This window comes from Neoarius graeffei, chromosome 1, assembly GCF_027579695.1.
Source record: "Neoarius graeffei isolate fNeoGra1 chromosome 1, fNeoGra1.pri, whole genome shotgun sequence".
NCBI lineage: Eukaryota > Metazoa > Chordata > Actinopteri > Siluriformes > Ariidae > Neoarius > Neoarius graeffei.
Window position 1 is genome coordinate 512,518 of NC_083569.1, and position 26,697 is coordinate 539,214.

General features: G+C 50.1%; 1 protein-coding gene across 1 annotated transcript; it reads left to right on the forward strand.

Moving 5' to 3' along the window:
* The first annotated feature begins 1,379 nt into the window (after positions 1-1,379).
* LOC132890447 (programmed cell death protein 10) lies at positions 1,380-16,785 on the forward strand. Its single transcript, XM_060927289.1, has 8 exons — positions 1,380-1,530; positions 1,980-2,159; positions 2,272-2,325; positions 2,687-2,804; positions 14,464-14,590; positions 14,794-14,872; positions 15,701-15,783; positions 16,524-16,785. The coding sequence occupies exons 2-8, from the start codon at positions 2,070-2,072 to the stop codon at positions 16,603-16,605; spliced, it is 633 nt and encodes a 210-aa protein (XP_060783272.1). The 5' UTR covers positions 1,380-1,530; positions 1,980-2,069; the 3' UTR covers positions 16,606-16,785.
* The last annotated feature ends 9,912 nt before the right edge of the window (positions 16,786-26,697 follow it).

Sequence of the window (26,697 nt, forward strand, 5' to 3'; positions counted from 1 at the left end):
TCAGCGTTTACGTTAGCAAAACGCGACCAAATGCGTCATTGGCTGCGACCAGCCGCTACAGTCAGAGCCAGAGGCAGAACCAGAAATCTCTGCTGGCAGGGTGTGATTTGTTAACTAACACCACTGAATGGGATATCTTTGGCGCTTCGTGCACCACATCCGACAGAATGAGGCGTCAGAACACTCATGTAAACAATAAAAGCGAGAATAACAGAACAAAACGTACGCAGTCAAGCAACCGAAAACAATACTCACTCCCAAAGCTTTTTAGCAGCAGCTTGGATTTCAGAAATCGCTGCTCATTCTCAGCTCGAAAGCGAATCAAGCGGCGTGTTTCCTCTGGATAACAACTTAAAACACGTAAATAATGGAGAAAATACATTTATGACAATCTTTCGCCGCGGGAACCGCCATCTTTCTGAAATCCGCATGAAATCCGCATGGCATTGTGGGAAATCACTCAAACCCCTTCGTTTGGAGTCAGCTCCAGGAAAATCTCCGTTTGGAGGGGTACAGAAGCCCTACCCCTTCCCCTACCCCTCCGCGTTAACTGGGATTGGGATACCCCTTCACGTGAACGCGCAAAATGGAGGGGAAGGGCCAAGGGGTTGGTCCAAGGGGTGAAATGGGATTCGGCCATGCTCTGCAATAAAAAAAAAAACTGGTACAAAGCAAGCCCATTCACTTTTTTATGCTGATAAGAGAATTACATGGTTTTTCATGTGACAAAAATGTGCGATTAAATTGCGATTAATCGCAAGTTAACTATGACAGTTGCGACATTAATCGCGATTAAATATTTTAATCGCTTGACAGCACTAATATATATATAGATGAAACTCGCCTTCGTGCCTACGGCGCTCAAACTTGTCTCCCTTTGAGCTACTCGCAGAGCAGGAGAATCTCAAGTTGGAGCCTCTGCTAGTTGTTTGCACTCCGGCAGCTGTTCTGGCTTGCTAGACCACCAGCTGTTTTACCGGAAGTGAAATCGCTCAGAGAAGTCACGTGACTGAAACCCAAGCCTTGCTGGCGGTGCAGATGTGTGCTGTTTTCTCCTGTCAGGGGGCGGGGCTGTGCTGTTTTCACTTGTCAGGGGGCGGGGCTTAACACTAACAACGCCTCGACGCGAAGCAGCTGTTTGTTCGCTTTATATGAGAAAAGAACAAATTTAAACAGTCATAACGTGCTAAAGTGTCATAGATATTGACAGAAATGATAATGATAGGGTTTATAAATCTATAAATTCTCATTTCTGTGCCTGACAGGCGAAAGCCCAGTGAAGGATCTGCTCCACTTCCTGCTCAGCGCCGGACTCTCTCGTGCTGCCTCCTGATTGGTTGCCGGGCGGAAGTCGTCACCGCATACGCAGCTCGCGCAGAACACTTCCGGCTTGTGAAGCGGCGCCGCTGTGGGCTGTGTGAGCGGAGTGAGGGGCGGACAGGGGCCCGGGGACAGCGCGGCGGCGGGGACAGGGGACAGCGCGGCGGCGGCTCACTGCGCCCTCACTGCTTCACTAAACGCTTTTAAAAGGTATTAATCCATGTCCGGGCGAGCTGGTGATCTGACAGGCGTCATTTCCGCTCTCTTCAGCCGGACGCTAGCTGACGGATGCTAACGCTAGTCGGGATGCGCCTTTGATCTGCTCTGACCCTTTTTGCTGATTATAAAATCAATTAATGTCCGTTTCAGCCTTTATCACCAGCTCACACACTGCACTGGAATGAAGACGAGTGGTTTTAGCTAATGAATGAGCGCGGTGTTATTTAAATGGCTGGAGTGATGTTTATAACACGTTTATTACAGCTTTATTAACTAACACTAGTTTATTTGAATACCCGTGCGATAGATCAGTGCTTATTTTTGATCTGGTGGATATTTGAGTGTTTTGTTCATCTCTAACACCCATTTTAACCTCAGGAAGGGTGTGTGTGAGAGAATTGAGAAGAAGTGTGTGTGAGTTCATGTTGTCATTCTGTCAGCCCTGATCCCGAACAGGATTCCCACAGTCAGACTCTCCGAACCGCGTTCCGTCACCGTTTTCCTCCCATGCGGTTGTTGATGTATTGAGGATGACAATGGAAGAGATGAAGAATGAAACTGAGACGAGTTCCATGGTCTCGATGACGTTATACGCTGTCATGTATCCCGTCTTCAACGAGGTAATCTCACAACAAAGTCCACTTCCTGATGAGTTGATCGTTCACTTTACAGCAGCTGGATGATGATGATGTCATGCTGATTAACGCTGTCACGTGTGTTTTTCTGACACAGCTGGAGAGAATAAACCTGTCAGCGGCTCAGACTCTGCGTGCAGCATTTATTAAAGTAAGTTTTACTCTCGCAGTTTCACCTGAAGCATTCCTCTTTCCCTGAACGGAGTCGAGCAGACGGAGCGCGTTCACTTCTTGAGGAATATCTCTCGCAGTGACGTCATGCTGTTAGATTGGGCCTTGCTTTTTATCTGCATTTATTTATACATGTTAAAAAATCCACGCGATGACCTGTTATATGTAAATGAGATGTAAAACGGGGGTGTTTCTTTATGGATTAGTTGTGAATGTAGGGACAGTAAAGTCGTATTTAGAGCAGCTCCTCTTCCTTGAAGCTGAGGTTTCTGTTTGATGATGTCAGATCTGAGAGCGTTATTAATTCTGTGCTTTTATTAGATGTGTGTTTTTTCCTGAAGGCGGAGAAGGAGAACCCGGGGCTCACTCAGGACATCATCATGAAGATCCTGGAGAAGAAGAACATGGAGATTAATTTCACAGAGTCCTTACTGCGCATGGCTGCAGACGATGTGGAAGGTATGATCGATTCTACACACAGCAGCTGAGGAGCCACCAAATCTGACTGAGGGACAATTAGATCATGGTGTTTGGAGATTAGACACGGAAATGTAAACATGAGGTGTTGAAGTGGGGCGTGTCTGTATAGAGGTTTATGTAAACGAGGTGTTGAATTGGGGCGTGTCTGTAGAGAGGGTTTTGTAAATGAGGTGTTGAATTAGGGCGTGTCTGTAGAGAGGGTTTTGTAAATGAGGTGTTGAATTGGGGCGTGTCTGTACAGAGGGTTTTGTAAATGAGGTGTTGAAGTGGGGCGTGTCTGTAGAGAGGGTTTTGTAAATGAGGTGTTGAATTGAGGTGTTGAATTGGGGCGTGTCTGTAGAGAGGGTTGTGTAAATGAGGTGTTGAAGTGGGGCGTGTCTGTAGAGAGGGCTGTGTAAATGAGGTGTTGAAGTGGGGCGTGTCTGTAGAGGGTTGTGTAGAGGTGTTGAAGTGGGGCGTGTCTGTAGAGAGGGTTGTGTAAATGAGGTGTTGAAGTGGGGCGTGTCTGTAGAGAGGGTTGTGTAAATGAGGTGTTGAAGTGGGGCGTGTCTGTAGAGAGGGTTGTGTAAATGAGGTGTTGAAGTGGGGCGTGTCTGTAGAGAGGGTTGTGTAAATGAGGTGTTGAAGTGGGGCGTGTCTGTAGAGAGGGTTGTGTAAATGAGGTGTTGAAGTGGGGCGTGTCTGTAGAGAGGGTTGTGTAAATGAGGTGTTGAAGTGGGGCGTGTCTGTAGAGAGGGTTGTGTAAATGAGGTGTTGAAGTGGGGCGTGTCTGTAGAGAGGGTTGTGTAAATGAGGTGTTGAAGTGGGGCGTGTCTGTAGAGAGGGTTGTGTAAATGAGGTGTCGAAGTGGGGCGTGTCTGTAGAGAGGGTTGTGTAAATGAGGTGTCGAAGTGGGGCGTGTCTGTAGAGAGGGTTGTGTAAATGAGGTGTCGAAGTGGGGCGTGTCTGTAGAGAGGGCTGTGTAAATGAGGTGTCGAAGTGGGGCGTGTCTGTAGAGAGGGCTGGGTAAATGAGGTGTCGAAGTGGGGTGTGTCTGTAGAGAGGGTTGTGTAAATGAGGTGTCGAAGTGGGGCGTGTCTGTAGAGAGGGTTGTGTAAATGAGGTGTTGAAGTGGGGCGTGTCTGTAGAGAGGGTTGTGTAAATGAGGTGTTGAAGTGGGGCGTGTCTGTAGAGAGGGTTGTGTAAATGAGGTGTTGAAGTGGGGCGTGTCTGTAGAGAGGGTTGTGTAAATGAGGTGTCGAAGTGGGGCGTGGCTGTAGAGAGGGTTGTGTAAATGAGGTGTCGAAGTGGGGCGTGTCTGTAGAGAGGGCTGGGTAAATGAGGTGTCGAAGTGGGGCGTGTCTGTAGAGAGGGTTGTGTAAATGAGGTGTCGAAGTGGGGCGTGTCTGTAGAGAGGGTTGTGTAAATGAGGTGTTGAAGTGGGGCGTGTCTGTAGAGAGGGTTGTGTAAATGAGGTGTCGAAGTGGGGCGTGTCTGTAGAGAGGGTTGTGTAAATGAGGTGTCGAAGTGGGGCGTGTCTGTAGAGAGGGTTGTGTAAATGAGGTGTCGAAGTGGGGCGTGTCTGTAGAGAGGGCTGGGTAAATGAGGTGTCGAAGTGGGGCGTGTCTGTAGAGAGGGCTGGGTAAATGAGGTGTCGAAGTGGGGCGTGTCTGTAGAGAGGGCTGTGTAAATGAGGTGTCGAAGTGGGGCGTGTCTGTAGAGAGGGCTGGGTAAATGAGGCGTTGAATTGGGGCGTGTCTGTCGAGAGGGCTGGGTAAATGAGGTGTCGAAGTGGGGCGTGTCTGTAGAGAGGGCTGGGTAAATGAGGTGTCGAAGTGGGGCGTGTCTGTAGAGACGGCTGTGTAAATGAGGTGTCGAAGTGGGGCGTGTCTGTAGAGAGGGTTGTGTAAATGAGGCGTTGAAGTGGGGCGTGTCTGTAGAGAGGGCTGGGTAAATGAGGCGTTGAATTGGGGCGTGTCTGTAGAGAGGGTTGTGTAAATGAGGTGTTGAAGTGGGGCGTGTCTGTAGAGAGGTCTGTGTAAATGAGGCGTTGAAGTGGGGCGTGTCTGTAGAGAGGGCTGGGTAAATGAGGTGTCGAAGTGGGGCGTGTCTGTAGAGAGGGCTGGGTAAATGAGGTGTCGAAGTGGGGCGTGTCTGTAGAGACGGCTGTGTAAATGAGGTGTCGAAGTGGGGCGTGTCTGTAGAGAGGGTTGTGTAAATGAGGCGTTGAAGTGGGGCGTGTCTGTAGAGAGGGCTGGGTAAATGAGGCGTTGAATTGGGGCGTGTCTGTCGAGAGGGCTGGGTAAATGAGGCGTTGAAGTGGGGCGTGTCTGTAGAGAGGTCTGTGTAAATGAGGCGTTGAATTGGGCGTGTCTGTAGAGAGGGCTGTGTAAATGAGGCGTTGAATTGGGGTGTGTCTGTAGAGAGGGCTGTGTAAATGAGGCGTTGAAGTGGGGCGTGTCTGTCAAGAGGGCTGGGTAAATGAGGCGTTGAAATGGGGCGTGTCTGTAAAGAGGGCTGGGTAAATGAGGCGTTGAAGTGGGGCGTGTCTGTAGAGAGGGCTGTGTAAATGAGGCGTTGAATTGGGGTGTGTCTGTAGAGAGGGCTGTGTAAATGAGGCGTTGAAGTGGGGCGTGTCTGTAGAGAGGGCTGTGTAAATGAGGCGTTGAAGTGGGGCGTGTCTGTAAAGAGGGCTGGGTAAATGAGGCGTTGAAGTGGGGCGTGTCTGTAAAGAGGGCTGGGTAAATGAGGCGTTGAAGTGGGGCGTGTCTGTAAAGAGGGCTGGGTAAATGAGGCGTTGAAGTGGGGCGTCTGTAAAGAGGGCTGGGTAAATGAGGCGTTGAATTGGGGCGTGTCTGTAGAGAGGGCTGGGTAAATGAGGCGTTGAATTGGGGCGTGTCTGTCAAGAGGGCTGGGTAAATGAGGCGTTGAATTGGGGCGTGTCTGTAGAGAGGGCTGTGTAAATGAGGCGTTGAAGTGGGGCGTGTCTGTAAAGAGGGCTGGGTAAATGAGGCGTTGAAGTGGGGCGTGTCTGTAAAGAGGGCTGTGTAAATGAGGCGTTGAATTGGGGCGTGTCTGTAGAGAGGGCTGTGTAAATGAGGCGTTGAATTGGGGCGTGTCTGTAGAGAGGGCTGTGTAAATGAGGCGTTGAATTGGGGCGTGTTTGTAGAGAGGGCTGTGTAAATGATGCGTTGAAGTGGGGCGTGTCTGTAGAGAGGGCTGTGTAAATGATGCGTTGAAGTGGGGCGTGTCTGTAGACAGGGCTGTGTAAATGAGGTGTTGAATTGGGGCGTGTCTGTAGAGAGGGTTGGGTAAATGAGGCGTTGAAGTGGGGCGTGTCTGTAGAGAGGGCTGTGTAAATGAGGCGTTGAATTGGGGCGTGTCTGTAGAGAGGGCGTGTCTGTAGAGAGGGCGTGTCTGTAGAGAGGGCGTGTCTGTAGAGAGGGCTGTGTAAATGAGGTGTTGAAGTGGGGCGTGTCTGTCGAGAGGGCTGGGTAAATGAGGCGTTGAATTGGGGCGTGTCTGTAGAGAGGGCTGTGTAAATGAGGCGTTGAATTGGGGCGTGTCTGTAGAGAGGGCTGTGTAAATGAGGCGTTGAAGTGGGGCGTGTCTGTAGAGAGGGCTGTGTAAATGAGGCGTTGAATTGGGGCGTGTCTGTAGAGAGGGCTGTGTAAATGAGGGGTTGAATTGGGGCGTGTTTGTAGAGAGGGCTGTGTAAATGATGCGTTGAAGTGGGGCGTGTCTGTAGAGAGGGCTGTGTAAATGATGCGTTGAAGTGGGGCGTGTCTGTAGAGAGGGCTGGGTAAATGAGGCGTTGAAGTGGGGCGTGTCTGTAGAGAGGGCTGTGTAAATGAGGCGTTGAAGTGGGGCGTGTCTGTAGAGAGGGCTGTGTAAATGAGGCGTTGAAGTGGGGCGTGTCTGTAGAGAGGGCTGTGTAAATGATGCGTTGAAGTGGGGCGTGTCTGTAGAGAGGGCTGTGTAAATGAGGCGTTGAATTGGGGTGTGTCTGTAGAGAGGGCTGGGTAAATGAGGCGTTGAATTGGGGCGTGTCTGTCGAGAGGGCTGGGTAAATGAGGCGTTGAAGTGGGGCGTGTCTGTAGAGAGGGCTGTGTAAATGAGGCGTTGAAGTGGGGCGTGTCTGTAAAGAGGGCTGGGTAAATGAGGCGTTGAAGTGGGGCGTGTCTGTAGAGAGGGCTGGGTAAATGAGGCGTTGAATTGGGGCGTGTCTGTAGAGAGGGCTGTGTAAATGAGGCGTTGAATTGGGGCGTGTCTGTAGAGAGGGCTGTGTAAATGAGGCATTGAAGTGGGGCGTGTCTGTAAAGAGGGCTGTGTAAATGAGGTGTTGAATTGGGGCGTGTCTGTAGAGAGGGCTGTGTAAATGAGGCGTTGAATTGGGGCGTGTCTGTAGAGAGGGCTGTGTAAATGAGGCATTGAAGTGGGGCGTGTCTGTAAAGAGGGCTGTGTAAATGATGCGTTGAAGTGGGGCGTGTCTGTAGAGAGGGCTGTGTAAATGAGGCGTTGAATTGGGGCGTGTCTGTAGAGAGGGCTGTGTAAATGAGGCGTTGAATTGGGGCGTGTCTGTAGAGAGGGCTGTGTAAATGATGCATTGAAGTGGGGCGTGTCTGTCAAGAGGGCTGTGTAAATGAGGCGTTGAATTGGGGCGTGTCTGTAGATAGGGCTGTGTAAATGATGCGTTGAAGTGGGGCGTGTCTAGAGAGGGCTGTGTAAATGTGGTGTTGAATTGGGGCGTGTCGGTAGAGAGGGCTGTGTCAATGAGGCGTTGAAGTGGGGCGTGTCTGTAGAGAGGGCGTGTCTGTAGAGAGGGCGTGTCTGTAGAGAGGGCTGTGTAAATGAGGTGTTGAAGTGGGGCGTGTCTGTCGAGAGGGCTGTGTAAATGATGCGTTGAAGTGGGGCGTGTCTGTAGAGAGGGCTGTGTAAATGTGGTGTTTAATTGGGGCGTGTCTGTAGAGAGGGCTGTGTAAATGAGGCGTTGAAGTGGGGCGTGTCTGTAGAGAGGGCGTGTCTGTAGAGAGGGCTGTGTAAATGAGGTGTTGAAGTGGGGCGTGTCTGTCGAGAGGGCTGGGTAAATGAGGCGTTGAATTGGGGCGTGTCTGTAGAGAGGGCTGTGTAAATGAGGCCTTGAATTGGGGCGTGTCTGTAGAGAGGGCTGTGTAAATGAGGCGTTGAAGTGGGGCGTGTCTGTAGAGAGGGCTGTGTAAATGAGGCGTTGAATTGGGGCGTGTCTGTAGAGAGGGCTGTGTAAATGAGGCGTTGAATTGGGGCGTGTTTGTAGAGAGGGCTGTGTAAATGATGCGTTGAAGTGGGGCGTGTCTGTAGAGAGGGCTGTGTAAATGATGCGTTGAAGTGGGGCGTGTCTGTAGACAGGGCTGTGTAAATGAGGCGTTGAATTGGGGCGTGTCTGTAGAGATGGCTGGGTAAATGAGGCGTTGAAGTGGGGCGTGTCTGTAGAGAGGGCTTTGTAAATGAGGCGTTGAATTGGGGCGTGTCTGTAGAGAGGGCTGTGTAAATGAGGCGTTGAAGTGGGGCGTGTCTGTAGAGAGGGCTGTGTAAATGAGGCGTTGAAGTGGGGCGTGTCTGTAGAGAGGGCTGTGTAAATGAGGCGTTGAAGTGGGGCGTGTCTGTAGAGAGGGCTGTGTAAATGAGGCGTTGAAGTGGGGCGTGTCTGTAGAGAGGGCTGTGTAAATGAGGCGTTGAATTGGGGTGTGTCTGTAGAGAGGGCTGGGTAAATGAGGCGTTGAATTGGGGCGTGTCTGTCGAGAGGGCTGGGTAAATGAGGCGTTGAAGTGGGGCGTGTCTGTAGAGAGGGCTGTGTAAATGAGGCGTTGAAGTGGGGCGTGTCTGTAAAGAGGGCTGGGTAAATGAGGCGTTGAAGTGGGGCGTGTCTGTAGAGAGGGCTGGGTAAATGAGGCGTTGAATTGGGGCGTGTCTGTAGAGAGGGCTGTGTAAATGAGGCATTGAATTGGGGCGTGTCTGTAGAGAGGGCTGTGTAAATGAGGTGTTGAAGTGGGGCGTGTCTGTCGAGAGGGCTGGGTAAGTGAGGCGTTGAATTGGGGCGTGTCTAGAGAGGGCTGTGTAAATGTGGTGTTGAATTGGGGCGTGTCGGTAGAGAGGGCTGTGTAAATGAGGCGTTGAAGTGGGGCGTGTCTGTAGAGAGGGCGTGTCTGTAGAGAGGGCGTGTCTGTAGAGAGGGCGTGTAAATGAGGTGTTGAAGTGGGGCGTGTCTGTCGAGAGGGCTGGGTAAGTGAGGCGTTGAATTGGGGCGTGTCTGTCGAGAGGGCTGTGTAAATGATGCGTTGAAGTGGGGCGTGTCTGTAGAGAGGGCTGTGTAAATGATGCGTTGAAGTGGGGCGTGTCTGTAGAGAGGGCGTGTCTGTAGAGAGGGCGTGTCTGTAGAGAGGGTTGTGTAAATGAGGTGTTGAAGTGGGGCGTGTCTGTCGAGAGGGCTGGGTAAGTGAGGCGTTGAATTGGGGCGTGTCTGTAGAGAGGGCTGTGTAAATGAGGCGTTGAAGTGGGGCGTGTCTGTAGAGAGGGCTGGGTAAATGAGGCATTGAATTGGGGCGTGTCTGTAGAGAGGGCTGTGTAAATGAGGCATTGAATTGGGGCGTGTCTGTAGAGAGGGCTGTGTAAATGAGGCATTGAAGTGGGGCGTGTCTGTAAAGAGGGCTGTGTAAATGAGGCGTTGAAGTGGGGCGTGTCTGTAGAGAGGGCTGTGTAAATGAGGCGTTGAATTGGGGCGTGTCTGTAGAGAGGGCTGTGTAAATGAGGCGTTGAATTGGGGCGTGTCTGTAGAGAGGGCTGTGTAAATGATGCATTGAAGTGGGGCGTGTCTGTCAAGAGGGCTGTGTAAATGAGGCGTTGAATTGGGGCGTGTCTGTAGAGAGGGCTGTGTAAATGATGCGTTGAAGTGGGGCGTGTCTAGAGAGGGCTGTGTAAATGTGGTGTTGAATTGGGGCGTGTCGGTAGAGAGGGCTGTGTAAATGAGGCGTTGAAGTGGGGCGTGTCTGTAGAGAGGGCGTGTCTGTAGAGAGGGCGTGTCTGTAGAGAGGGCTGTGTAAATGAGGTGTTGAAGTGGGGCGTGTCTGTCGAGAGGGCTGGGTAAGTGAGGCGTTGAATTGGGGCGTGTCTGTCGAGAGGGCTGTGTAAATGATGCGTTGAAGTGGGGCGTGTCTGTAGAGAGGGCTGTGTAAATGATGCGTTGAAGTGGGGCGTGTCTGTAGAGAGGGCTGTGTAAATGTGGTGTTGAATTGGGGCGTGTCTGTAGAGAGGGCTGTGTAAATGAGGCGTTGAAGTGGGGCGTGTCTGTAGAGAGGGCTGGGTAAATGAGGTGTTGAAGTGGGGCGTGTCTGTAGAGAGGGCTATGTAAATGAGGTGTTGAAGTGGGGCGTGTCTGTAGAGAGGGCTGGGTAAATGAGGTGTTGAAGTGGGGCGTGTCTGTAGAGAGGGCTGGGTAAATGAGGCGTTGAAGTGGGGCGTGTCTGTAGAGAGGGCTGGGTAAATGAGGCGTTGAAGTGGGGCGTGTCTGTGGAGAGGGTTGTGTAAATGAGGTGTTGAAGTGGGGCGTGTCTGTAGAGAGGGCTATGTAAATGAGGCGTTGAATTGGGGCGTGTCTGTAGAGAGGGCGTGTCTGTAGAGAGGGCTGTGTAAATGAGGTGTTGAAGTGGGGCGTGTCTGTAGAGAGGGCTGTGTAAATGAGGCGTTGAATTGGGGCGTGTCTGTAGAGAGGGCGTGTCTGTAGAGAGGGCTGTGTAAATGAGGTGTTGAAGTGGGGCGTGTCTGTAGAGAGGGCTGTGTAAATGAGGCGTTGAATTGGGGCGTGTCTGTAGAGAGGGCTGTGTAAATGAGGTGTTGAAGTGGGGCGTGTCTGTAGAGAGGGCTGTGTAAATGAGGCGTTGAATTGGGGCGTGTCTGTAGAGAGGGCGTGTCTGTAGAGAGGGCTGTGTAAATGAGGCGTTGAATTGGGGCGTGTCTGTAGAGAGGGCTGTGTAAATGAGGTGTTGAAGTGGGGCGTGTCTGTAGAGAGGGCTGTGTAAATGAGGCGTTGAAGTGGGGCGTGTCTGTAGAGAGGGCTGGGTAAATGAGGTGTTGAAGTGGGGCGTGTCTGTAGAGAGGGCTATGTAAATGAGGTGTTGAAGTGGGGCGTGTCTGTAGAGAGGGCTGGGTAAATGAGGTGTTGAAGTGGGGCGTGTCTGTAGAGAGGGCTGGGTAAATGAGGCGTTGAAGTGGGGCGTGTCTGTAGAGAGGGCTGGGTAAATGAGGCGTTGAAGTGGGGCGTGTCTGTGGAGAGGGTTGTGTAAATGAGGTGTTGAAGTGGGGCGTGTCTGTAGAGAGGGCTATGTAAATGAGGCGTTGAATTGGGGCGTGTCTGTAGAGAGGGCGTGTCTGTAGAGAGGGCTGTGTAAATGAGGTGTTGAAGTGGGGCGTGTCTGTAGAGAGGGCTGTGTAAATGAGGCGTTGAATTGGGGCGTGTCTGTAGAGAGGGCGTGTCTGTAGAGAGGGCTGTGTAAATGAGGTGTTGAAGTGGGGCGTGTCTGTAGAGAGGGCTGTGTAAATGAGGCGTTGAATTGGGGCGTGTCTGTAGAGAGGGCTGTGTAAATGAGGTGTTGAAGTGGGGCGTGTCTGTAGAGAGGGCTGTGTAAATGAGGCGTTGAATTGGGGCGTGTCTGTAGAGAGGGCGTGTCTGTAGAGAGGGCTGTGTAAATGAGGTGTTGAAGTGGGGCGTGTCTGTAGAGAGGGCTGTGTAAATGAGGCGTTGAATTGGGGCGTGTCTGTAGAGAGGGCGTGTCTGTAGAGAGGGCGTGTCTGTAGAGAGGGCTGTGTAAATGAGGCGTTGAATTGGGGCGTGTCTGTCGAGAGGGCTGTGTAAATGAGGCGTTGAAGTGGGGCGTGTCTGTAGGGAGGGCTGGGTAAATGAGGCGTTGAAGTGGGGCGTGTCTGTAGAGAGGGCTGGGTAAATGAGGCGTTGAAGTGGGGCGTGTCTGTAGAGAGGGTTGTGTAAATGGTGTTGAAGTGGGGCGTGTCTGTAGAGAGGGCTATGTAAATGAGGCGTTGAATTGGGGCGTGTCTGTAGAGAGGGCGTGTCTGTAGAGAGGGCTGTGTAAATGAGGTGTTGAAGTGGGGCGTGTCTGTCGAGAGGGCTGTGTAAATGAGGTGTTGAATTGGGGCGTGTCTGTAGAGAGGGCGTGTCTGTAGAGAGGGCTGTGTAAATGAGGTGTTGAAGTGGGGCGTGTCTGTAGAGAGGGCTGGGTAAATGAGGCGTTGAAGTGGGGCGTGTCTGTAGAGAGGGCTGGGTAAATGAGGCGTTGAAGTGGGGCGTGTCTGTAGAGAGGGTTGTGTAAATGAGGTGTTGAAGTGGGGCGTGTCTGTAGAGAGGGCTATGTAAATGAGGCGTTGAATTGGGGCGTGTCTGTAGAGAGGGCGTGTCTGTAGAGAGGGCGTGTCTGTAGAGAGGGCTGTGTAAATGAGGCGTTGAATTGGGGCGTGTCTGTAGAGAGGGCGTGTCTGTAGAGAGGGCTGTGTAAATGAGGCGTTGAAGTGGGGCGTGTCTGTAGAGAGGGCTGGGTAAATGAGGTGTTGAAGTGGGGCGTGTCTGTAGAGAGGGCTATGTAAATGAGGTGTTGAAGTGGGGCGTGTCTGTAGAGAGGGCTGGGTAAATGAGGTGTTGAAGTGGGGCGTGTCTGTAGAGAGGGCTGGGTAAATGAGGCGTTGAAGTGGGGCGTGTCTGTAGAGAGGGCTGGGTAAATGAGGCGTTGAAGTGGGGCGTGTCTGTGGAGAGGGTTGTGTAAATGAGGTGTTGAAGTGGGGCGTGTCTGTAGAGAGGGCTATGTAAATGAGGCGTTGAATTGGGGCGTGTCTGTAGAGAGGGCGTGTCTGTAGAGAGGGCTGTGTAAATGAGGTGTTGAAGTGGGGCGTGTCTGTAGAGAGGGCTGTGTAAATGAGGCGTTGAATTGGGGCGTGTCTGTAGAGAGGGCGTGTCTGTAGAGAGGGCTGTGTAAATGAGGTGTTGAAGTGGGGCGTGTCTGTAGAGAGGGCTGTGTAAATGAGGCGTTGAATTGGGGCGTGTCTGTAGAGAGGGCTGTGTAAATGAGGTGTTGAAGTGGGGCGTGTCTGTAGAGAGGGCTGTGTAAATGAGGCGTTGAATTGGGGCGTGTCTGTAGAGAGGGCGTGTCTGTAGAGAGGGCTGTGTAAATGAGGTGTTGAAGTGGGGCGTGTCTGTAGAGAGGGCTGTGTAAATGAGGCGTTGAATTGGGGCGTGTCTGTAGAGAGGGCGTGTCTGTAGAGAGGGCGTGTCTGTAGAGAGGGCGTGTCTGTAGAGAGGGCGTGTCTGTAGAGAGGGCTGTGTAAATGAGGCGTTGAATTGGGGCGTGTCTGTCGAGAGGGCTGTGTAAATGAGGCGTTGAAGTGGGGCGTGTCTGTAGGGAGGGCTGGGTAAATGAGGCGTTGAAGTGGGGCGTGTCTGTAGAGAGGGCTGGGTAAATGAGGCGTTGAAGTGGGGCGTGTCTGTAGAGAGGGTTGTGTAAATGGTGTTGAAGTGGGGCGTGTCTGTAGAGAGGGCTATGTAAATGAGGCGTTGAATTGGGGCGTGTCTGTAGAGAGGGCGTGTCTGTAGAGAGGGCTGTGTAAATGAGGTGTTGAAGTGGGGCGTGTCTGTCGAGAGGGCTGTGTAAATGAGGTGTTGAATTGGGGCGTGTCTGTAGAGAGGGCGTGTCTGTAGAGAGGGCTGTGTAAATGAGGTGTTGAAGTGGGGCGTGTCTGTAGAGAGGGCTGGGTAAATGAGGCGTTGAAGTGGGGCGTGTCTGTAGAGAGGGCTGGGTAAATGAGGCGTTGAAGTGGGGCGTGTCTGTAGAGAGGGTTGTGTAAATGAGGTGTTGAAGTGGGGCGTGTCTGTAGAGAGGGCTATGTAAATGAGGCGTTGAATTGGGGCGTGTCTGTAGAGAGGGCGTGTCTGTAGAGAGGGCGTGTCTGTAGAGAGGGCTGTGTAAATGAGGTGTTGAATTGGGGCGTGTCTGTAGAGAGGGCTGTGTAAATGAGGTGTTGAAGTGGGGCGTGTCTGTAGAGAGGGCTGTGTAAATGAGGCGTTGAATTGGGGCGTGTCTGTAGAGAGGGCGTGTCTGTAGAGAGGGCGTGTCTGTAGAGAGGGCGTGTCTGTAGAGAGGGCTGTGTAAATGAGGTGTTGAAGTGGGGCGTGTCTGTAGAGAGGGCTGTGTAAATGAGGTGTTGAATTGGGGCGTGTCTGTAGAGAGGGCGTGTCTGTAGAGAGGGCGTGTCTGTAGAGAGGGCGTGTCTGTAGAGAGGGCTGTGTAAATGAGGTGTTGAAGTGGGGCGTGTCTGTAGAGAGGGCTGGGTAAATGAGGCGTTGAAGTGGGGCGTGTCTGTAGAGAGGGCTGGGTAAATGAGGCGTTGAATTGGGGCGTGTCTGTAGAGAGGGCGTGTCTGTAGAGAGGGCGTGTCTGTAGAGAGGGCGTGTCTGTAGAGAGGGCGTGTCTGTAGAGAGGGCTGTGTAAATGATGTGGTCCTGAATGTAATTTATTGTATGTTGGTTAATTAAGGCTGTGTGTTGTGTGTATGGGGATATTGTTTCTTTAGTCTGTGTGTGTGTGTGTGTGTGTGTGTGTGTGTGTGTGTGTGTGTGTTCTCCCAGAGTATCTGATCGAGAGGCCGGAGCAGGAGTTTCAGGATCTGAATGATAAAGCTCGAGCACTGAAGCAGATCCTGAGTAAAATTCCCGATGAGATAAACGACAGAGTGCGCTTTCTCCAGACTATAAAGTGAGCCTCCTCTTCCTCCTCCACTTCCTGTCCTGGTGTCACTGCTCCAGCGGTCATGTAATGATCCTGGAGCAGCTGCGTTACCATAAACACCCTAACACATGGGCCTGTGACACTCGGAACCGCACGGCGCCGTACAGGTTTAATGTGGTACTGAGTTTAAAATGTTCTTTCATCCTGATTTGTGTCTCTGACTTTCACAGAGACATCGCCAGTGCCATCAAGGAGCTGCTGGACACCGTCAACAACGTCTTCAAGAAATACCAGTATCAGAACCGCAGGGTGGGACACACACACACACACACACACACACACACACACACACACACAGCTTGTTTGTGAGATGGCTGCGTGTGTGTGTAGAGTTTATTCCTTGCGTGTGTAACGGTAGTGTAGAGTTAACTTTAGTGTCGGAACGTTAACGTTACCGTACGCCTCGGATCAGTGCAGGAGGAGCTGGAATGTAAATGGAATGAAAGTCCACCATTTTGTAAAAGGAACCCGATTGCAGCGGTGCTTTCTGAGCTTCTGGAAGTCTACAATAATCCCATATGAAAGCACCGCTAATGCTAATCTAATGTTAAATTAGCCCAGTACCCACTTGACACAAAGCTAAAGCTAATCTAACACCAGTGCATTTCTTTTTCACAAGATTAATGGAATATTACTTTTTAGGATTAAGGTAAGATTGGTGTAAAATTAATCCAAGATCAGCGTCGGATTAACATAAGATTAGTAGCACATTAATGCACAATTACTGCAGGATTAATTTGCATGAAATGAATTTCAAATAAGTCCAGGATTAACCTAACCTTAGCATGAGATTAGTGTGCGGTTCTGTAAACCCACTCACTGACGAGCTGCACTTTATCTGCGTCTGGGTCGTGGATGTGGAGATCCGGGTTTGTTCAGAGGAATCGGAAACCTCTCAAAATCCCATCTTGTAACTCCCACTGGGAGGTGGATGCTTTTGTGGGAATTCCAGCTCACTGTGCTGCTTTTTATTTCCTGAGCTCACGATCTGTAGCAGTGAAACGTCATTAGGGAGATCATGTGATCAGACCGTCGGTGCTCCTCCCTTTTATTGATTGATTGTTTGTTTTCTTGCAGGCGCTTGAACACCAAAAGAAGGAATTTGTGAAGTACTCGAAAAGTTTCAGCGACACACTGAAGACCTACTTCAAAGACGGAAAGTAAGTGGTGATTAGTGATGACTCGTTAACAAATGATTCAGTCCTTCTGAACAAATCACTAAGCTGAAAGAATCAGTGAATCGTTCCTGTTATTCAGGCGCAGCCTTCCTTCTGCAAACCCCAACACTGAGGCCACGAGTCACTCCTCTCGGGAGTCACTCCTCTCGGGAGTCACTCCTCTCGGGAGTCACTCCTCTCGGGAGTCATTTGGCCACAGCTGACATTCACTTTGCTCTTGTTCAGTGAGTCATTTAGTCCTGGCTCAGATTTGTTCGTGTCCTTTAGTGAATCAGTTGTGTCGGTGAGTCAGCCGAGTCCTGTTTTGTCTGAGCAACAGATTTCCAGAGTTTCAGTGGCTTTTTTTTTTTTTTGGCTTGGTGCGAATATTACTGAAAATATAATTTATGATTATAGTACTGATGATAATAAAAACAGGGCGTGGTGCAGCGATCATCACTGTGGCCTCACAGGAAGAAGGTTGTGGGTTCGATCCTCATGGCTGACTGGGGTCTTTCTGTGTGGTGTGTGTTTGTTCTCCCAGTGTGTGTGTGTGTGTGTGTGTGTGAGAGAGTATGATGGATTGGTGACCCGCCCAGGGTGAACCCCGCCCCTCACCTGGAGTCACTTGGGATTGGTTCCAGCTCCCCAACAACCCTGACGGATAAACAGAATAGATAAGGGCTGGATGGAGAATAATAATTCTTTTTAATATTAATTTTGTGTGTGTTTTTGACCCACAGAGCAATAAACGTGTTCATTAGTGCCAACCGGCTGATCCACCAAACCAACCTGATCCTGCAGACCTTCAAAACCGTCGCCTAGGAAACCGAGAGAGAGAGAGAGAGAGAGAGAGATTGTGTGGATGAGTGTGAGGGTTTATTGAAAATTCCTGTTATAATGTAATATACAAAAGTCTTTTGTTTCTTTCATCTTTTTGTCTTTTTCCTCTTTTTGAAAGTGTAATTTATAAACTGGAGGAAACTAATAAAAAAATAAACATCCTGTGTGTCTGTGTGTGGATTCTCTCACTCCTCCTCCTGTAGTGAACATCAGCACTCCAGTGTTTCACACCCGGATCCTCTCGCCAGCTCTCAGGCTAACTCGCGTACAGCCAACGGGTTTGCCACCTCGCCAGTGTGTTCATAAAGTAACAGATGACTGATTTCACGTTCTTGCTAATTACCAAACTGCCTAGTTTTGCTAGCTAGTTAAAATGCTAATATTCAATTATGAATATTTATTTATCTGATGATAAAGTCCTCTCAGGAATCATGACAGGTTAGCACAAATTAGCGAACTCCTTAGTGAAGGATTTATAAATAATATCTGTAATTTAATCAGAATGATCCACTCAAGGTGCAGAAATGCTGTAAATGAGCTCTGGTTAGCGCTCGTCATAAAGATTACTAACATTTTTCTAAATCTGATTTCTCAGGAATCCCGTCACGTTAGCACACATTAGCCAGCGAGCTAACAAAGTCTGTAAAAGCGGAAATAAAGCACAGGGCTGACTCTTCTGACTTTAAACCTTTTTTTGAAGAAAAAAAAACCCTTAAGATTTTAAGTGTAACTTGAAGCTTTTCTATAAACGTCCTCGGCGTTTTCTTGAAGCCGCCACCAGCGCAGCGTCTGTCAGGAAAAATTCACATCACGCGTGGAAGTTCATCGTTTAATGACTCGCTGATTTAAACGAGAGCAGGAAAAGGAACCACTGCAGAGCCGCTTCCCTTTACTTTTACTACACGTTTATTCTTTTTTACGCCTCTTATTGACTCATTCTTTTCTATTTAAACTCGTTTCTCTTCCTTTCTTTTACGTTTTCCTCCTTAACATTGTTCATATTTCTGTTTGTAATTTTTTTCTTCCACTGTTTCCATCCTTCTTCCTTTTTTTCCATTTCTCTTTTTTCTACGTGTTCTTTATGTCTTCGGTCTCCATCCCTGTTCGGTTTCTGCGCCGGTGTGAGCTGTGTGTGAGTTTCTCAGGTGGAGACGCTGCAGCAGAGTGATGTTGTGCTGTTGATGTTTTTTCTCCGTCTGCGCTCCGCGGTGAGGGAGGCTGTGGGAGGGTGAAGGAGGGTGAGGGAGGCTGTGGGAGGGTGAAGGAGGGTGAGGGAGGCTGTGGGAGGGTGAGGGAGGCTGTGGGAGGGTGTGGGAGGCTGTGGGAGGGTGAAGGAGGGTGAGGGAGGGTGTGGGAGGGAGGCTGTGGGAGGGTGTGGGAGGGAGGCTGTGGGAGGGTGAGGGAGGCTGTGGGAGGGAGGGTGAGGGAGGCTGTGGGAGGGAGGGTGAGGGAGGCTGTGGGAGGCTGTGGGAGGGAGGGTGAGGGAGGGTGTGGGATGGAGGGTGAGGGAGGGTGTGGGAGGGAGGGTGAGGGAGGGTGTGGGAGGGAGGGTGAGGGAGGGTGTGGGAGGCTGTGTGAGGGAGGGTGTGGGATGGAGGGTGTGGGAGGCTGTGTGAGGGAGGGTGTGGGAGGGAGGGTGAGGGAGGCTGTGGGAGGGAGGGTGAGGGAGGGTGTGGGAGGGTGGGTGAGGGAGGGTGTGGGATGGAGGGTGGGGGAGGGTGAGGGAGGGTGAGGGAGGGTGTGGGAGGCTGTGGGAGGGAGGGTGTGGGATGGAGGGTGTGGGAGGGAGGGTGAGGGAGGCTGTGGGAGGGAGGGTGAGGGAGGCTGTGGGAGGGTGGGTGAGGGAGGGTGTGGGATGGAGGGTGGGGGAGGGTGAGGGAGGGTGTGGGAGGCTGTGTGAGGGAGGGTGTGGGATGGAGGGTGTGGGAGGGAGGGTGAGGGAGGCTGTGGGAGGGAGGGTGAGGGAGGCTGTGGGAGGGAGGGTGAGGGAGGGTGTGGGAGGGTGGGTGAGGGAGGGTGTGGGATGGAGGGTGAGGGAGGGTGTGGGATGGAGGGTGTGGGAGGGTGTGGGAGGGTGGGTGAGGGAGGGTGTGGGATGGAGGGTGGGGGAGGGTGTGGGAGGGAGGGTGAGGGAGGCTGTGGGAGGGTGTGATGAGTGATCTGTCGTTTGGAAGGTGAGGGTGTGTGTTTGGGTTAAAGACGGCTGCAGGCTGATGGGTGGAGTTTCAAACCCCACAGCCGTATCTGTTTATCTGAGTGTCGCCGCCACCCTCAGCTGATCCGCTTCATCAGGGGAACCGGAACAATACGCACATTACAGACACGGAGAACCTTCACTTAAACCACTCATCACTAAAGTACACTTTAACACTCCCCTTCATTCACTTCCTCTCGTTCGCTTCCTCTCGTCCACTTACTCTCGTTCACTTCCCCTCCATTCACTTCACCTCCGTCCACTTACTCTCGTTCACTTCCCCTCCATTCACTTCACCTCCGTCCACTTACTCTCATTCACTTCCCCTCCGTTCACTTCCCCTCCGTCCACTTACTCTTGTTCACTTCCCCTCCGTCCACTTCCCCTCCGTCCACTTACTCTCGTTCACTTCCCCTCCGTCCACTTACTCTCGTTCACTTCCCCTCCGTCCACTTACTCTCGTTCACTTCCCCTCTGTCCACTTACTCTCGTTCACTTCCCCTCCATCCACTTCCCCTCGTTTGCTTCCCCTCTGTCCACTTCCCCTTGTTCACTTCCACTCGTTCACTTCCCCTTGTTCCCCTTGATTTTATGGACCACAATGGAAATAAGTGTTTTCACTTTCTTGTGTCATCCATGTATTGTTAATGTATTTACTAAATAAACTCAATCAATCCCCTTCGTTCACTTCCCTTTGTTCACTACCCTTCGTTCACATCCAGTGGTTCATGTCCCCTTGTTCACTGCCCCCATTCACAGTGGTGATGGTGATGAAGAGTGTGTTTCACGTTGTGTCGTCGTCTCTGGCTGCTGCTCCGCTCAGACTCCCGCTTCACTCGGCGCTCCTCATTTTGCTGATTTGATCAGAAAGCGAGAGCTCATCCCTTTTTGTGCGACATGCTGAGGGAACGTGATCTCCACGTCTCCTCAGTAACAGGATCAGTGTGAAGATGATGAAGTGTTCACGCTTGGCTTTCCGTGTCTCCTGAACACCTTATTAACAGCTTCCTCTGGTCGTAACCAACACGCCGCAGTAACGTCTCCATCATTAACTCGTCCTGGAGCTGGGAGAGAAATCACTTTTACAGTCTGCGCTCTTTATTATTCCTGCTGCTGCATGAACCAACAGCTTCTGGTTGCCAGGCAACAGCAGTCACATGATCAGCAGAATAACACCGTTTTTCACCAAGTGAGCTGAAAATAGCACACAGTGTAATGCGCTGATGATGAAACGATGAAGCAACACACGCTCAACTTCCAGAGCTTTAAAGGCCGATCAGTGAGGAACTCGCGTAAAAACTCCCATACATACCACCCGCGTGGTTATTACATCAGATTATTCACCAGAATAAAGAGACAATAAAGCCAATTAAACATCACAGGAAGCAGGAAATCACCGTGCAGCGTTCAGATCGGACCGCTTATTGGATATTTATGGAGCAGATCAGCAACAGCGTGTTTTGAGGTTCTTTACACACGTCGTCCTTCTTAAACGAACCGAACAAGCAAAGTCACGTCTCTTACAGTGGACAATGAAGTGGACCAACAGAAAAAAGGGCTCGGTTCTTTTTGTGTTCACATTGTGAGAGGACTCGGTTCTGTCTCTGGCCCAGTTGAGCTCTGACGGGCCTCAGTCCTCTTTCTGTTCATACCGGGGTTCTGACAGCAGCCACGGTTCCGTCTGTGTTTTGTCGAGTGTCTCCGTGTGATCAGCCTACGGCAACCCACGGGGACAAAACACAAGGGCAGAAGGTGAAGCACACCTGGAGCACTTTATGATGCACAGGTTCCGTGGACAGCAGCGCAGGACTGAAGGGAACCGGACTGAGAGCAGCTCCTGAGGGTTTCTCACTACGCTTCCTTTCAGGAGTCTCACTTTGTTTTCTGTCTTCATGCGTGTGCAAAAACACTGACAAATCACTCTGAGTTCGTTTTGAGGGATGAACGGGACCAAGAGTGAAAACACACTAAAGCTCAACACCTCACATCTCACACTTAATGTCTCATAATGTCTCACAGTTAACATCTCACACGTCATGTCTCGCACTTAATGTCTCACATTTCGCACTTACCGTCTTACGTCTCACACTTTAATGTCTTTTAAAGATGTCAGCCTCCTGCTTGGCTGTGGCTGCACTGGTTTATGATTGGAACGGGCTTTTGATAAGGAATAAAGCACTCGAACTGATGAGACCGACTGTTTATGTTCAGCGTAGCAATGCTAAACTACCGTACAATCGTCAGGTAATGTTGGAATTATGTACAGCCAGCGGTTCAGGGACTGTAGACACAAACACTTTGGACGCGCTACATAGCCTCGGACTGCTAAGCCGACGAGACCCAGCAGCCCAGGAAGCAGCAGAGTCTCCTACCAGTACTGGCTGCTCCTGAAGGAGACGGAGGAGGTGTGATAAAAAGCAGAAGCACAGCAGTCAAGGTGGGCTAAGAGCCAAGCTAAAGGCTAACGCTTTTTGGACGCCACTTCCATGCATTCTGCTCGCAAACATCCACTCCTTAGAGAATAAATTGGACTACCTGAGGCTGGATTTAACAACAAAATGAGAGATGAGGGACTGCTGCGCTATAATTCTAACAGAGACATGGCTAAGCTCATCCGTTCCGGACGTCGCTGTTAACACGGAGGGGCTAACAACATTCCGATGGGACAGGAGCTGCGCTCTCAATGGTATATCCCGAGGGTGTGTGTGTGTGTGTGCATCTACACAAATAACAACCGGTGTAATAATGCAACAGTGGTCTCAAGTCATTGCTCTCCGGACATCGAGTTTCTGACTATTAAATGCAGACCATTTTATCTGCTCAGGGAATTTACAACTATTATCATCACAGCTGTGTACACTCCCCCCAGTGCAAACACCACAGAGGCCCCAAGTGTGCTTTACCGCTCCATCAGTGATCTGCAAACCACAAATCCGGAGGGTGTTTCCATTGGAGCAGGGGATTTTAACCAGGCCAACATGAAGACAGTCCTCCTTCATTTCCATCAATATGTCTCGTCTCATCTCATCTCATTATCTCTAGCCGCTTTATCCTTCTACAGGGTCGCAGGCAAGCTGGAGCCTATCCCAGCTGACTACGGGCGAGAGGCGGGGTACACCCTGGACAAGTCGCCAGGTCATCACAGGGCTGACACATAGACACAGACAACCATTCACACTCACAATCACACCTACGCTCAATTTAGAGTCACCAGTTAACCTAACCTGCATGTCTTTGGACTGTGGGGGAAACCGGAGCACCCGGAGGAAACCCACGCGGACACGGGGAGAACATGCAAACTCCACACAGAAAGGCCCTCGCCGGCCCCGGGGCTCGAACCCAGGACCTTCTTGCTGTGAGGCGACAGCGCTAACCACTACACCACCGTGCCGCCCTCCATCAATATGTGGATTTTGCAATTAGAAGCAGGAGCACACTGGAGCCAGCCTACACAAACATTCAGGAAGCGTTTAGGGCAGCCCCGCCCCCAACCCCCATCTTGGCTCCTCGGACCATCTTTCTGTGATGTTGATCCCCGCATACAGGCCCATAAAACCCACCAGGAAGCAGGTGAGGGTCCGGCCTGCGGGTGCTATGTCAGCATTACAGGACTGTTTTGAGTGCATGGACTGGGACATGTTTAGGGAGGCGGCGACTGAAAATCAACACACCGATGTGGAGGAGTATGCTGAATCTGTGTCTGCATACATTTGGAAGCGCACTGAGGATGTTTGTGTCACTGAGCACATCACCACACGAGTCAATCAGAAGCCATGGATGACCAGCGAGGTAAGTGAAATGCTGAAGGTACGAAATGCCGCAGTCAAAGCCGGGGATGTGGTGGCGCTCAGATCAGCAAGAGCCGACCTGAACCGCACCGTTAGAGATGCAAAGAGTGCCTATAGCCAGAAAATCAAGAGCTTCTTCTGTGACCCTACGAACACCAGGCGCATGTGGCAGGGCATACAGACGATCACAGGCTGATCCACCACTCTGTGAGGATAACATAGACTTTCTAAATAAACTCAACAAACGTTTTGAGGCACAAAATAACATTACTGCAAGAAAAACTGTCCCTAATTTAGATGAGCAAGCACTCAGTCTTGACCCAGCTGATGTACGCAGGATCCTGAGAGGAGTCAATGTCTGGAAGGCAGCAGGTCCTGATAACATTCCAGGAAGTGGGTCCCTCAAGGAATGTGCAGATCAGCTGGCTCTGGTCCTCACATACATCTGTAACACCTCGCTGAGCCAGGCTGGAGTTCCATCATGCTTCAAGGCGGTGACTATAACCCCAGTGCCAAAAAACCCCACAATTACATGTTTAAATGATTACCGTCCAGTTGCACTCACACCCGTAATGATGAAGTGCTTTGAGAGACTGGTTAAAGCCCATATCACCTCCAGGCTCCACCCCATATTTGACCCGTTCCAGTTTGCCTACCGCCCCAACCGCTCCACAGAGGACGCTATCTCCACTGTACTCCACCTGAGCCTGGGACATCTAGAGGAGAAGAACACTTTTATGTGCAAATGCTGTTTCTGGACTTCGTTTCAGCGTTCAACACGACCATCCCCCAGCATCTGGTAGGAAAACTGGGCCTCTTGGGCCTCAGCACACCTCTGTGTAACTGCTTACTGGACTTTCTAACAAACAGACCCCAATCTATATGGGCTGGAAACAACATCTCCAGCACCATCTCCCTGAGTACCGGCTCCCCTCAGGGCTGTGTCCTGAGTCCATTTCACCCTGATGACCCACGACTGCTGTGCCAGGTTCAGTACAAATCACATTGTGAAGTATACAAATGACATGATAACGAACAGGCCTACGGGGAGGAGGTGAGACAGCTGGTGGACTGGTGCAATGAAATCAACCTGGTCCTGAATGTTGAACAAACAAAAGAGATCATTGTGGACTTAAGGAGAAATAGCCACAGTCACACACCACTCCTCATCAACGACACTGCAGTGGAGTGAGCCAGCAGCACCAAGTTCCTGGGGGTGCAGGTCACGGGCAGTCTGACTCGGTCCCTCAACATCACCTCTCTTGTGAAGAGAGCACAGAAGTGCCTGCAGGTTCTGCGCCGGATGAGAAGAACATAACTCCCCCTCCCATCCTCACCACTTTCTATAGGAGCACTACAGACAGCGTACTGACCAGCTGCATCTCTGTCTGGTTTGGGGACTGCACAGCCTCAGACTGGGAGACCGTGCGAAGAGTGGTGAGGACAGCGGAAAAGATCATCGGGACGTCTCTGCCTTCCATCCAAGACACTGCAGTCACACCCATCCACATCACCGACTCTTCTCCCCCCGCCCCGCCCCGCCCCGCCCTCTGGCAAGAGGTTCCACAGTGTCCGGAGCAGAACAAGCAGGTTCAGTAACAGCTTCTTCCCCCAAGCCATCAGACTCCTGAACTCTAAATAATCCCCTCCTGTATATATCCGGACTCGGTGGAATATCCTACACGCTGCTATAAATCCTTTACTGTGCGATGTATTTAATATATGTAGTATATTTAGAATATTCTATTCTATACAATATTATTTTATTTAAGATTTTTTTGTAAATTTGATATTTTTGGTTACCGGATTATGTGCAATAGTTAAGCAGCAGTTATATTGATGTAAACCAGTGGAACAAAATTTCATTCAAATGTGCATTCTGAATGGACAATAAAGCTATCTATCTATCTATCTATCTATCTATCTATCTATCTATCTATCTATCTATCTATCTATCTATCTATCTATCTATCACATTTAATGTTTCACACCTCACATCTCAAACTTAATGTCTTATGCTTGATGTCCCACACTTCATGCCTCCTGCCTCATGTCTTTTTTCTTGTTACCTCCTCCAAGGCGGTTATGTTTTTGGTAGCGTTGGTTTGTTGGTTTGTCTGTTAGCAACATTACGGAAAAAATGATGAACGGATTGCTCTGAAATTTTTTCCAGAGGTGTGACTGGGCACAAGTAAAATCCATTAAATTTTGGCGGTGATCCAGATCACCTTCTGGATCCCGGATTTTTTTAAAGGATTCTTGGCGGAGGTCTGCGCTCTCCCAGTGCTTCTCTAGTTTTTATTGCTTCTTTATTTTGTTCTCCTGTTTCTTTGTCATTCTTTATTCTTTCATTATTCACTATTTTTCCTTTTATTTTCTTCCTTTTTTCTTTGTTTTCATCCTTTCTCGTTCATTTCTTTCTTGTCTTTTTCCTTTTCTGTTTTTTAATTACTTTTTTTGTTTCTTCATCTTATTTTCTTTCTCTTTTTCAAATTATTTTATTCGTGTTCTTATTTCACTCTTTTTTTTTTCTTTCATTCATTTTTATGTAACTTGTTGGTAAATAAAAAAATCCTGTTCTCTGGATCAGTATCCTCTTGGATAGATCAGTAACACACACACACACACACTTTATCCTCCACCGTTATTCCATATCACGCATCCAGCATGTTCAGGATCTTTATTACGTTCTGACAAAAGAATTACGATGATCCAGAAATCGTGCTCCGTCTCCCTCCACACGCCCCTGAATCAGTGTTCAGTCCTGGTGTAATGTTCTGTGTGTGTGTTCCCACTTATAAAACAGGAGCGTGACACAGTGATGTAAATGTGATGATGATTAATGTGATGGTGAGTCCAGTCTGAGGGAGAGAGAGTGTGAGTTTGTGCTCAGGGTTGGTGGAGGTTCGCTGTCACTGCTCTCATTAAAAACCACATTATGCTGATTCTTCAGTGCAGTGTGTGTGTGTGTGTGTGTGTGTGTGTGTGTGTTTCGACAGGCTGCTGTTTCTGCTCACGAGGTCATTAGCAATGAATTTGGCCGTTACGGAGGTAAAGCGTCCTTGTTTATTTACAGCGCTGTGCTAACGAGCAGCAGTGATGATGAGAGCAGTTTCCCTCATTATTAGAAAAAGTCTGACTTCCTGTTAGCTTTCCTACGCGGCACTAATTTTAGCCTTTCTATTCGTTTCCTGTTGCGAGTCCTCATTAGCGCCGGAGTTCATTAGCACTCGTTTGTTTCGCCGTGTCATCTCACACTTCCCTCATCCTTCAGCCGCAGAGTCGTCACTGTCACACACTCGGATTAACACTGTTACACACCACCTGTTACAACACACACTCCTGGAGGAGAGAGGCATTCTGGGTAATGTTAGGGGGTTATACAGATGGAGAGTGAGACAGGAAGGAGGGAATGACCTTGAGTGAGACACATACAGGGAGCGTATAAACTCCGCCCCTTTGACACAGCGCCACTAATTATAAACAGGAAGTGTTCCACATTGTTAACATAGCATGTGTAACTCACGTTCCTGTAGCCAACCTGCAATCCCAGTGGTTGTCATGGAGACGGAGTTATTGCGCATTGCGTTATTAAAACTCAGCAAGCAGACGCTGGCACACTTTAATATCTACACACACTTAGCTTACAGCATTAGCCGCGCTATTTTTATCCTTGTGTTCAGATCGATGAGGACGTAACCGGAGGCGCTAACATTAGTAGCTCGGATATATTTAGACTTTCATACACACACGCATTCGGACGCTGTGACAGTTTTCCCGCTAACTCCATCGCTCAGGGCTAAAGACAGGAAACACTGCTAATACTCGGCGCAGCGCTAACACGGCCGGGTTAAACCAGCAGGGAGTTCGGGATGGAGCTCGCTGTGTGACCGACTTCCCAAGCAGAGAGAGTGAGACAGGCAGAAAGTCAGACTTTATGGTAGATCTGATTAGCCGATCACAAACATGATACTATGACATCATCGTGACTTACAGCTTAGTATAAAATACCTTTATTGCAAAATGTAATTATCTACACCCTGGGCTAATGTTAGCTAGCTAAGAATGTTAGCATAATTAGCGTTGCATCTC

What these genes read in the sequence shown, in the direction of transcription:
- LOC132890447 (XM_060927289.1), top strand. Translation starts at nt 2,070, where the DNA reads ATGACAATGGAAGAGATGAAGAATGAAACTGAGACGAGTTCCATGGTC. An exon ending in TGCGTGCAGCATTTATTAAA is followed by an intron (nt 2,326 to 2,686) that starts GTAAGTTTTACT and finishes TTTTTCCTGAAG; the next exon opens with GCGGAGAAGGAGAACCCGGG. An exon ending in CGCTTTCTCCAGACTATAAA is followed by an intron (nt 14,591 to 14,793) that starts GTGAGCCTCCTC and finishes TGACTTTCACAG; the next exon opens with AGACATCGCCAGTGCCATCA.